Source organism: Oncorhynchus masou, chromosome 31, assembly GCF_036934945.1.
Source record: "Oncorhynchus masou masou isolate Uvic2021 chromosome 31, UVic_Omas_1.1, whole genome shotgun sequence".
NCBI lineage: Eukaryota > Metazoa > Chordata > Actinopteri > Salmoniformes > Salmonidae > Oncorhynchus > Oncorhynchus masou.
Window position 1 is genome coordinate 73563059 of NC_088242.1, and position 13103 is coordinate 73576161.

The window sequence follows — 13103 nt, forward strand, 5'->3', positions numbered from 1 at the left end:
AGTCAAGTGGTCTGTATATAGTATTCAGTGCATTTGGAATGTATTCAGACCCCTTGTCTTTTTCCATATTTTGTTACGTGACAGCCATATTCTAAAATTGATTAAATCAAACAATTTCATCATTAATCTACACACAATACCCCATAACGACAAGGCAAAAACAGAAATATCTTATTTACATAAGTATTCAGACCCTTTGCTATGAGACTCAAAATTTAGCTCAGGTGCATCCTGTTTCCATTGATCATCCTTGAGATGTTTCTACAACTTGATTGGAGTCCACCTGTGCTATATTAAATTCATTGGACATTTCTTGGAAAGGCACACAGCTGTGTATAAATAAGGTCCCACAGTTGACAGTGCATGTCAGAGCAAAAAACCAAGCCATGAGGTCGAAGAAATTGTCCATAAAGCTCCGAAACAGGATTGTGTTGAGGCACAGATCTAGCAAAGGGTACCAAAAAATGTATTCAGCATTGAAGGTCCCAAAGGACACATTTGCCTCCATTATTCTTAAATGGAAGAAGTTTGGAACCACCAAGACTCTTCCTAGAGCTGGCCCGCCCAGCCAAACTGAGCAATGGGGGGAGAAGGGCCTTGGTCAGGGAGGAACCCGATGATCACTCTGACAAAGCTCCAGAGTTTCTCTGTGGAGATGGGAGAACCTTCTAGAAGGACAACCATCTCTGCAGCACCACCAATCAGGCCTTTATTGTAGAGTGGCCAGACAGAAGCCACTCCTCAGTAAAAGGCACATGACAGCCCACTTGGAGTTTGCCAAAAGGCACCTAAAGGACTCTCAAACCATGAGAAACTGCTCTGATGAAACCAAGATTGAACTCTTTTGCCTGAATGGCAAGTCTCACGTCTGGAGGAAGCCTGGCTCCATTCCTACAGTGAAGCATTGTGGTGGCGGCATCATACTGTTGGGATGTTTTTCAGCGGCATGTTTTTCAGCGACTACTCAGGCTAGAGGGACAGATGAATGGAGCAAAGTACAGAGAGATGCTCCAGAGCGCTCAGGACCTCAGACTGGGGCGAAGGTTCACTTTCCAACAGGACAACAACCCTAAGCACACAGCCAAGACAACGCAGGAGTGGCTTCGGGGGAAGTCTCTGAATGTCCTTGAGTGGCCCAGCTAGAGCCCAGACTTGAACCCAATCTAACATCTCTGGAGAGACCTGAAAATAGCTCTGCAGTGACGCTCCCCATCCAACCTGACAGATCTTGAGTGGATCTGCAGAGAAGAATGGAAGAGAGCGTCTGCCAAATGACTTAAATGTTAAATGTTATGTTAAATGAAACTCCCTAAATACAGGTGTGCCAAGTTTGTAGTGTCATACCCAAGAAGACTCGAGGCTGTAATCACTGCCAAAGGTGCTTCAACAAAGAACTGAGTAAAGGTCCTGAATACTTATGTAAATGTGATATTTCCATTTTATTTTTAATACGTTTGCAAACATTTTTAAAAACGTGATTTTGCTTTGTCAATATGGGGTATTGTATGTAGATTGTTGAGAAAAAAACTATTGAATACATTTTAGAATAAGGCCGTAACGTAACAAAATGTGGTAAAAGTCAAGGGGTCTGAATACTTTCCGAATGCAGTGTATATATTTATATACAGCAATATAAAAATTGAAGTTTATTGGTTGCGTACACAGATTTACAGATTTTATCGCAGGTGCTTGTGTTTCTGACTAGGTATTCACTTTCCCTAATATTGTATCATATGAGACACAGTGGTCTGCCTGGCAAGGAAAGTGGTTAATGTCCACCTGCCTCTGCCTCTGCCTCTGCCTCTCACAGAGCACATAGCAGCCATGACAGGCTGTCCAGTCATTGTGTACAGAAGACTTAGAGGGATGTCATGGCCGGAATACCTCCAGGGTTCTGCTGGCCTAGGCATCTTGCAGGCTCTCTCCAGCCATATAAGGGCTGCCTTGTTACTTACTGGGAATAACAGATGCACCTGTCAATAGGAGGAAGGAAACTGGTGGAGGGATGGTGGTATGGAGGTGTCAGTCTTAAAGGAAACATTGTATTTATTTACCTGCTAAAGAGAATCAGCCGCCTCAACACTACCCTTGCCTTGAGTATGTTAACTATTTCAGGCACAGACAAGTTCCTAATGAAGGGAGAGCCCCTAAGAAAATATAGTGACTGTTGTCATCTCTAAACCCTTAACAAAACATGTTTAGAGCAACACAAAGTGAGCAATCTATTGAGAACAAAAGACAGTCTAGTTCTGTTACTATCCAGAAGGAACAGTTGGATGTGTGACCTTCCTGGTGTCCTTGGTGATTTGATTGTGTGTTACTATAGCGGAGGGACAGACATTAGCAGATGTCGCCATTTTCCTTGGTTACTGTACTCAACCATCTATTCCTCTTCTTTGGAACAAATTGACAAATAAAGACCTGTCCCTCCGGTCTTGGAGCCTTGGATGCATCATTACTCCAACATGTCTAGCTGCAGTCTGAATAACATACTGAACACTGTCAGGGGGTTGGGGATAGAAAAGAACATGCTGACATTCTGCTTGTCTGTCTTGCTATACAGTAAGGACAGTGTCCCATCACTCGAACCTGCATATGTGACCTGTTTCAGGAAACTAGCCATATGTCACGGATCACTACTTCACAGGAGAGCCATTTGAATGTGAACTTCTTTTTTTCTTTTTTTTAATCAAAATATGTTTTTTGGCAGAAATGCCTTCTCGTACATGTGAACTTTCATGTGCATTATTAACAAACCTGTATGCCATCTGTAAATACGAATGACATTTTTAAATTACGAGCCCAGTTGGTTAAGCCAATGAGTGGGTAATGAGTGGGCTGGACATGCCAAGAGATGAGTTTGGATTGGTCTACCATATAGCAAGCTTCTGTCTATTTGAGCAGGTCAGTTTATCAAGGTAATCCTGTCTAACACACTTTTTTTATATCATGTAGTAAAACTGCATAAGTGTTTTGAAATCAGTTGAATTTGAGTATGATAGCTAAGGAGATGGAGAAAACACCTGTCTCCGGATTACATCTTCAAATTAAGGGCAACCATGGCATCCGACAGGAGATCCATCCATGAATGATGTGTATGGGTAAGATAGTCGAGCTAGCTACATTTTTAGATATTACACGTTTCAAATTTTGACAGAAAGTGGTTTCATTTAAAGTTAAAGTGTACTGTTAGCTCGCTAGCTAACGTTACGTGTATGATCTTATTATTCATATCTCAGAGCCATTTGCTTGGCTAGCTATAGCCTAATGTTAGCTAGCTAACATTGAACCTGTTTGGTTAGCTACCTGCAGATTCATGCAGGGTAGTAATGTCATGTGTTGGGATTATGGTTCACTGTTTACCTAGCTAGCTAGCTAGCTACATGTCTTAATAAAAGACTCCACTATGCAAGTAACCACTTCGGGTGCGTTCGTAAATTCAGTCTGGTCATCTACTCAGACTTCAGAGCACTCTCGTCTGAGTGTGTCAGAGAGAAGAATAGCTGATGAATTTACGAACACTCAACACCCTTTGAATATCGGCAAAAAAAGCATAATTAAATTCTTTCCAGCAGCACAATTACAGTCACCAACGATCTGGATAACATAACAGCCTAACCAGCTCTGCTAGGGCGAGTAATGTTCAGTGTTCTCTTATTTGTGTCTGGAAGTAGCTAGCAAGTTAGCTTGGGTGCTTGACGGCTGTTGTTAGTACAGAACGCTCAGTCAACCCTTAAAGAGATGGGTGGGGATAAAGCTTCAGAGGGTGTGAACGATGGGTGTAGACAAATAAGGGCTCTCCAATAGTAATAATCAAATTTTATTGGTCACATACACGTGTGTAGCAGATGTTATTGCGGAAGGCTTGTGCTTCCAGTTCCGACAGTGCAGCAATATCAACAGTAATCAGTAGTATCTCACAATTTCACAACAAATACCTAATACACACAAATCTAAGTAAATGAATGGAATTAAGAATATATGGATGAGCAATGTCAGAGCGGCATAGACTAAGATACAGTAGATAGTATAGAATACAGTATATGCATATGAGATGAGTAATGCAAGATATGTAAACATTATTAAAGTAACATTATTATTACAAATCAGCCAGGCTAGATAATATCTCTCTTTATAAAATTATCTGCCGAAATTGTTGCAACACCTATTACTAGCCTGTTCAACCTCTCTTTCGTATCGTCTGAGATTCCCATAGATTGGAAAGCTGCCATGGTCCTCTTCAAAGGGGGAGACACTCTAGACCCAAACTGCTACAGACCTATATCTATCCTACCCTACCTTTCTAAGGTCTTCGAAAGCCAAGTTAACAAACAGATCAACGACCATTTCGAAGCCCACCGTACCTTCTCCGCTATGCAATCTGGTTTCAGAGCTGGTCATGGGTGCACCTCAGCCATGCTCAAGGTCTTAAACGATATCAAAACCGCCATCGATAAGATACATTAATGCGCAGCCGTATTCATCGACCTAGCCAAGACTTTCGACTCTGTCAATCACCACATTCTTATCGGCAGACTCAACAGCCTTGGTGTCTCAAATGATTGCCTCACCTGGTTCACCAACTACTTCTCTGATCAAGTTCAGTGTGTCAAATCGGAGGGCCTGTTGTCTGGACCTCTGGCAGTTTTTATGGGGGTGTCACAGGGCTCAATTCTCGGGCTGACTCTCTTCTCTGTATACATCAATGTTGTCGCTCTTGCTGCTGGTGATTCTCTGATCCACCTCTACGCAGACGACACCATTCTGTATACCTCTGGCCCTTCTTTAGACACTGTGTTAACTAACCTCCAGATGAGCTACCATGCCATGCAACTCTCCTTCCTTGGCCTCCAACTGCTCTTAAATGCAAGTAAAACTTAATGAATGCTCTTCAACCGATCGCTGCCCGCACGTCCAGCATCACTACTCTGGACGGTTCTGACTTACAATATGTGGACAACTACAAATACCTAGGTGTCTGGTTAGACTGTAAACTCTCCTTCCAGACTCACATTAAGCATCTCCAATCCAAAATTAAATCTAGAATCGGCTTCCTATTTCGCAACAAAGCATCCTTCACTCATGCTGCCAAACATACCCTCGTAAAACTGACCATCCTACCGATCCTCAACTTCGGCGATGTCATTTACAAAATAGCCTCCAACACTCTATTCAACAAATTGGATGCAGTCTATCACAGTGCCATCTGTTTTGTCACCAAAGCCCCATATACTACCTACCACTGGAACCTGTACGCTCTCGTTGGCTGGCCCTTGCTTCATACTCATCGCCAAACTCACTGGCTCCAGGTCATCTACATGTCTCTGCAAGGTAAAGCCCTGCCTTAACTCAGCTCACTGGTCACCATAGCAGCACCCACCCGTAGCACGCGCTGTAGCAGGTATATCTCACTGGTCACCCCCAAAGCCAATTCTTCCTTTGGCCGCCTTAACTTCCAGTTCTCTGCTGCCAATTACTGGAATGATCTGCAAAAATCACTGAAGCTGGAGACTCCTATCTCCCTCACTAGCTGTCAGAGCAGCTCACAGATCACTGCACATAGCCAATCTGTAAATAGCCCATCCAACTACCTCATCCCCATACTGTAGGTATTTATTTATTTTGCTCCTTTGCACCCCGGTATCTCTACGCACATTCATCTTCTGCACATCTACCATTCCAGTGTTTAATTGCTATATTGTAATTACTTCGCCACCATGGCCTATTATTGCCTTAGCTCTCTTATCCTACCTCATTTGCACACACTGTATATAGACTTTTTTCTACTGTAATATTGACTGTATGTTTGTTTATTCCATGTGTAACTCTGTGTTGTTGTATGTGTCGAACTGCTTTGCTTTATCTTGGCCAGGTCGCAGTTGTAAATGAGAACTTGTTCTCAACTAGCCTACCTGGTTATATAAAGTTGAAATAAATAAAAAATGTAAGAGACTATTTTTCCATTTATTAAAGTGGCCAATGATATCAAGCCTGTGTATGTAGGCAGCAGCCTCTCTGTGCTAGTGATGGCTATTTAACAGTCTGATGGCCTTGAGATAGAAGCTGTTTTTCAGTCTATCAATCCCAAATGTGATGCATCTGCACTGACCTCGCCTTCTGGATGACAGCGGGGTGAATAGGTAGTGGCTTTGATTATCTTTTTGGCCTTCCTATCAGATGCTGTAGATGTCCTGGAGGGCAAGTAGTTTGCCCCCTGTGAAGCGTTGTGCAGACCGCACCACCCTCTGGAGAGCCCTCGGTTGTGGGCGGTGCAGGTGACACGCCAAATTTCTTCAGCTTCCTGAGGTTGAAGGGGCGCTGTTGCGCCTTCGTCGCCACACTGTCTGGGTGGACCATTTCAGTTTGTCAGTGATATGTACACCAAGGAACTTAACTTTCCACCTTCTTCACTGCTGTCCCGTCGATAGGGGGTGCTCCCTTTGCTGTTTCCTGAAGTCCACGATCATCCCCTTTGTTTTGTTGACGTTGAGTGAGCAGTTATTTTCCTGACACCACACTCCCAGAGCCCTCACCTCCTTCCTGTAAGTTGTCTCGTTATTGTTGGTAATCAAGCCTAATACTGTTGTGTCGTGCATTGTCAAGCAGTCATGGATGAACAGGGAGTACAGGAGGGGGCTGAGCACTCACCCTTGTGGGGCCCCAGTATTGAGGATCAGCAAAGTGGAGATGATGTTTCCTACCATCACCACCTGGGAGCGGTCTGTTAGGAAGTCCAGGACCAAAATGCACAGGACGGGGTTCAGACCCGGGGCCTCGAGCTTAATTATGAGCTTGGAGGGTACTATGTTGTTGAATGCTGAGTTATAGTCAATGAACAGCATTCTTACATAGGTTTTCCTCTTGTGCAGATGGCATAGGCCAGTGTGTAGTATGATGGCGACGGCATCGTCTGTGGACCTATTGGGGTGGTAAGCAAATTGAAGTGGGTCTAAGGTGGCAGGTAAGGTGGAGGTGACATGATCCTTGACTAGCCTCTCAAAGCACTTCATGATGACAGAAGTGAGTGCTATGGGGATATAGTCATTTAATTAGGTTTCTTTTGCATTATTGGGTAGAGATACAATGGTGGCCATCTGGAAGTGGGGACAGCAGACTGGGATAGGGAATATGTCTGTAAACACACCAGTCAGCTGGTTTGCACTTGCTCTGAGGATGCGGCTAGGGATGCTGTCTGGGCCAGGAGAGCCCACAGTCCTTGGTAGCTGGCTGCGTCGGTGGCACTTTGTTATCCTCAAAGCGGGCAAATAATGTGTTTAGCCTGTCTGGATCCAAAACGTTGGCGTCCACGATGTGGCTGGTTTTCCTTTTGTAGTCCGTGATTGTCTGTAGACCCTGCCACATACGTCTCGTGTGTGAGCCGTTGAATTACGACTCCACTTTGCCTTTGCCATATTCCCAGTCACATTGCCATGGTTAAATAGTACCAAAACATTCCAAGGACATTTTCTCAAAAGTGGGTTTACAGGTTTATCAACTTTCAAAGCAGAATGACTTTCCCATTGTTCCTCAACTGTACAGTGGTGGCCAAAATTTTTGAGAATGACACAAATATTAATTTCCACAAATTTTGCTGCTTCAGTGTCTTTAGAAATTTTTGTCAGATGTTACTATGGAATACTGAAGTATAATTACAAGCATTTCATAAGTGTCAAAGGCTTTTATTGACAATTACATGAAGTTGAGTCAATATTTGCATGCAAAGAGTCAATATTTGCAGTACTTCTTTTTCAAGACCTCTGCAATCCGCCCAGGCATGCTGTCAATTAACTTCAGGGCCACATCCTGACTGATGGCAACCCATTCTTGCATAATCAATGCTTGGAGTTTGTCAGAATTTGTGGGGTTTTGTTTGTCCACCCGCCTCTTGAGGATTGGTCACAAGTTCTCAATGGGATTAAGGTCTGGGGATCTTTTGTTCCCCGAGCCACTTAGTTATCACTTTTGCCTTTTGGTAATGTGCTCCATCATGCTGGAAAAGGCATTGTTCGTCACCAAACTGGTCCTGGATGGTTGGGAGATGCTGCTCTCGGAGGACGTGTTAGTACCATTCTTTATTCATGGCTGTGTTCTTAGGCACAATTGTGAGTGAGCCCACTCCCTTGGCTGAGAAGCAACCCCACACATGAAAGTTCGAAAGTTCCCAGGATGTTTTATTGTTGGCATGACACAGGACTGATGGTAGCGCTCACCTAGTCTTCTCCGGACAAGCTTTTTTCCGGAAGCCCCAAACAATTGGAAAGGGGATTCATCAGAGAAAATGACTTTACCCCAGTTCTCAGCAGTCCAATCCCTGTACCTTTTGCAGAATATCAGTCTGTCCCTGACGATTTTCCTGGAGAGAAGTGGCTTCTTTGCTGCCCTTCTTGACACCAGGCCATCCTCCAAAAGTCTTCGCCTCACTGTGCGTGCAGATGCACTCACACCTGCCTGCTGCCATTCCTGAGGAAGCTATGTACTTGTGGTGCCCTGATCCCGCAGCTGAATCAACATTAGGAGACGTCCTAGCGCTTGCTGGACTTTCTTGGGTGCCCTGAAGCCTTCTTCACAACATTTGAAACGCTCTCCTTGAAGTTCTTGATGATCCGATAAATGGTTGATTTAGGGGCAATCTTACTGGCAGCAATATCCTTGCCTGTGAAGCCCTTTCTGTGCAAAGCAATGATGACGACACATGTTTCCTTGCAGGTAACCATGGTTGACAGAGGAAGAACAATGATTCCAAGCACCACTCTCCTTTTGAAGCTTCCAGTCTGTTATTCGAACTCAATCAGCATGACAGAGTGATCTCCAGCCTTGTCTTCGTCAACACACCTGTGCTAACGAGAGAATCACTGACATGATGTCAGCTGGTTCTTTTGTGGCTTGGCTGAAATGCAGTGGAAATGTTTTTAGAGGATTCAGTTCATTTGCATGGCAAAGAGGGACTTTGCAATTAATTGCAATTCATCTGATTACTCTTCATAATATTCTGGAGTATATGCAAATTGTAACCATACAAACTGAGGCAGCAGCCTTTGTGAAAATTAATATTTGTGTCACTCTCAAAACTTCTGGCCATGACTATAGTGTATGATTTACCATTTTGAGTCTCTACTTTTATCCAATATAAAACACAATTTCAGATATTGCTACATAAGACTGATTTGAGGCGGTCGAAATCGCTCCACTATTTCCTGGTTGCTAAAATTCTAATAGTTTGACTAATTTCAGTTTGTGGCAAAACAAGCACTCTATAGTGTAGAGAATCATTTTACCATCTAAACTTGGGTGTAAAAAAAACAATATTATTTTAAACCACTAAAAATATTTTATTTTCAGCGAAATGAAGCTGGTGTACAAAAATGAAAGTAAAAGACACAAAAATTAAACTTATGATTGGAAGAATAGAAATAGCGCATATAGAAAAGATATACCACGTCTTAGACTTGCTTTCAATGAGAATGACATATCTATAACTCACATTTGTATGGGAATTTGCTCAGGTCAGCCAAAAAGTTACATATTGCAGCTTTAATGCTCCCCTCACATACAGACAACAAATACAGTCCCCTCGCATGCAATGAAGTGTGCCAAAAAGCATGGAATGACCAATTGAAACTGACAAGAGAGGCCTTTGACCATGTCGTAGGCAAATGTATGCAGCCGGTTGAGCTGAGGGCCTGTCGGGCAGAGCAAGAGTGAACTAATCAGTACCTCCTGAGGACATACTTTTCCGGCTGGGCTGGGGCCCACGCCAGGTCTGTCCTTCCCAGCATGCCAGCTAATAAGATGCATGAAATTATATGATTAACCATCTGCATCCTTCAGCTGGGAGCCAGGGATCAGCCTGGATACAGCACTCAATCCTTCCAAAGAAGCTGGACTCATGCTCCAGAATACATGGAATGTAGAATTCTTACTCATCTTTTTGTCAAGCAAACCTTTTTGTGGAAGGTAATAAATAACCCACATGTACTCAACATCATCGAGATATGTCGAGTTTCCTTGTAGGCCTATTTGGTGGGGAAACTGTGAAGCCAGCTGTATAGCCAATTGCCTGTTTCTGTTTATTAAAGAATGTGAAACAATGTTGTGTCTGTTTTCTGCTTTTCATTAAATCCTGTTCTTTATATAACCTAAAATAAATGTGTTCATATGTGACTCGTTTCAGGAAACAAGGCGTATGTCATGCGTCACTACTTCATAGGAGAAGTACATACATAGTTACCACCATGTACGTACTATTGTCAGGTGTAGTGAAAACAACAGTGAGGTGTAGTAGTACTGACCCGCATTGCCTTGAGTGGGGGGCCTCTGCTGACCCCCAATCCTGTGTAAGGAGGCCTGAGGGGGGGAGAGCATCCCGCTGTCACTCAGAGAGGCTGCGGCCTGGGCCAGGGCCTGGCTGCTCATGGATCCTCCTGGGTTGTAGGACATGGTATTCTGGTTGGAGACTGGCACTGCCACATGCATGGGGAAGTTCTGCTGGGGCAGCGCTGTGGGCTACAGGAGGGAAACACAGAGACATGAAGAGAATCAAAGACCTGGCGCTGGGCTGAGGGTCACACTGGGAAGGAAATGGCAGAGATGGCATCTGTGATGGTGCCACATCAATCACATTGGTATGGTTAACAGAGCAGTCCTATTAACTGATGGCAATGTTCCAAATCTAGGTTTATTGGATGCTGACATAAGCCTGTATAATATATAAATACTAATGTATAAAATGTACAGATGACCACTATATTTCTGTAAATGCACAAAACAATAACTTTGCTCTTTAAAAAACATTACAGATCAAAACATGCAGAATAGCAAGTGTCTTGTACCAGGTGTTCAGACTTGCCTTGTAATAGTCAGCACTGCAGATCATCAACGTTTCTTATTTTTATCCGGATAGTCTAATTGTGTTATTTCCCAAAATATACAATTGAAGTCGGAAGTTTACATACACTTAGGTTGGAGTCATTAAAACACGTGTTTCAACCACTCCACAAATTTCTTGTTAACAAACTACAGTTTTCACAAGTCGGTTACGACGTCTACTTTGTGCATGACAGGTAATTTTTCCAACAATTGTTTATAGACAGATTATTTAACTTATAATTCACTGTATCACAATTCCAGTAGGTCAGAAGTTTACATACGCTAACTTGACTGTGCCTTTAAACAGCTTGGAGAATTCCAGAAATGGCTTTAGAAGCTTCTGATAAGGTAATTGACATAATTTGAGTCAATTGGAGGTGTATCTGTGGATTTATTTCAAGGCCTACCTTTAAACTCAGTGCCTCTTTGCTTGACATCATGGAAAAATCAAAAGAAATCAGCCAAAGAATTGTTGACCTCCACAAGTCTGGTTCATCCTAGGGAGCAATTTCCAAACGTCTGAAGGTACCACGTTCATTTGTACAAACAATAGTACGCAAGTATAAGCACCATGGGACCACGCAGCCATCATACCGCTCAGGAAGGACAAGCATTCTGTCTCCTAGAGATGAGCGTACTTTAGTGCGAAAAGTGCAAATCAATCCCAGAACAACAGCAAAGGACCTTGTGAAGATGCTGGAGGAAACAGGTACAAAAGTATCTATATCCACAGTACAACGAATCCTATATCGACATAACCTGAAAGGCTGCTCAGCAAGGAAGAAGTCACTGCTCCAAAACTGCCATAAAAAACCCAGACCAGTTTGGAACTGCACTTGGGGACAAAGATCATACTTTTTAGAGAAATTTCCTCTGGTCTGATGAAACAAAAATGGCCATAATGGCCATAAAGACCATCGTTATGTTTGGAGGAAATAGGGGGATGCTTGCAAGCCGAAGAACACCATCCCAAGCGTGAAGCACGGGGGTGGCAGCATCATGTTGTGGGGGTGCTTTGCTGCAGGAGGGACTGGTCTACTTCACAAAGTAGATGGCATCATAAGGAAGAAAAATTATGTGGATATATTGAAGAAACATCTCAAGGCATCAGTCAGGAAGTTAAAGCTTGGTCGCAAATGTGTCTACCAAATGGACAATGACTTCCAAAGTTGAGGCAAAATGGCTTAAGGACAACAAAGTCAAGGTATTGGAGTGGCCATCACAAAGCCCTGACCACAAAGTCCTGACCTCAATCCTATAGAACATTTGTGGGCAGAACTGAAAAAGTGTGTGCGAGCAAGGAGGCCTACAAACCTGACTCAGTTACACCAGCTCTGTCAGGAGGAATTCACCCAACTTATTGTGGGAAGCTTGTGGAAGGCTACCCGAAATGTTTGACCCAAGTTAAACAATTTAAAGTCAATGCTACCAAATAATAATTAAGTGTAAGGAAACTTCTGACCTACTGGGAATGTGATGAAAGAAATAAAAGCTGAATTAAATCATTCTCTCTACTATTATTCTGACATTTCACATTCTTAAAATAAAGTGGTGATTCTAACTGACCCAAGACGGAATTTTTACTAGGATTTAATGTCAGGAATTGTGAAAAACTGAGTTTGAATATTTTTGGCTGAAGTGTATGTAAACTTCCGACTTGCATTTTGGATCAAAACTACATGTCAGTGCAGTGCAGTGCTGACAATCCAAATAGTTTGTGAGAGTAACTGGTGACAGTGAGACCACTCCATTCACAGCATAGTCCAGTGAGGCAGTCAGTTAGTGATATTATTAGTGTGTTAATTGCAAACAATGGTGCTCTCCATGTCAGAATTAGAGCGAAAACAACAGTTGAAGCACTATACTTTATGCAGGATTCTATGATTGCCACCCGCAATAAGATCACTATTGTCTTAAGGTAAAGCTCTGTGTAATTCCAGGGTACTTTGGTCACCTCCAGTCTGATAGTAGCTTGATGAAAGAGTGGAAAATAAACAGTGATAGTCCACTGATGTTGTGATTTGGCGAATACTTATTGAATTGCCCACGTGAATGGAGGACCCACCAAGATGAGAAACCAGGAGAGATCATACAATGAGCAAAGGGGAGGGAAGATAAATAAAATGAATAAAAAATTACCCCCCCCCCTTCGCCAAATGATCCAGGCACTGAAAGAGATTCAATTTCTCGATCTGCTTGGGGGTGAAAATTGGGTTTTGGGAAAAAGACATAAATCA

At 43.0% G+C, this 13103-nt stretch overlaps 1 protein-coding gene across 4 annotated transcripts in view; it reads right to left on the reverse strand.

Moving 5' to 3' along the window:
• LOC135524402 (myocyte-specific enhancer factor 2A-like) overlaps positions 1–13103 on the reverse strand; it is a 117652-nt gene that overhangs the window by 17890 nt on the left and 86659 nt on the right. For all 4 annotated transcript variants that reach the window (XM_064951907.1, XM_064951905.1, XM_064951906.1 and 1 more), the window contains one exon: positions 10290–10503. In XM_064951907.1, coding sequence (XP_064807979.1) covers positions 10290–10503 — 214 coding nt within the window. The remainder of the gene's footprint in view (positions 1–10289; positions 10504–13103) is intronic.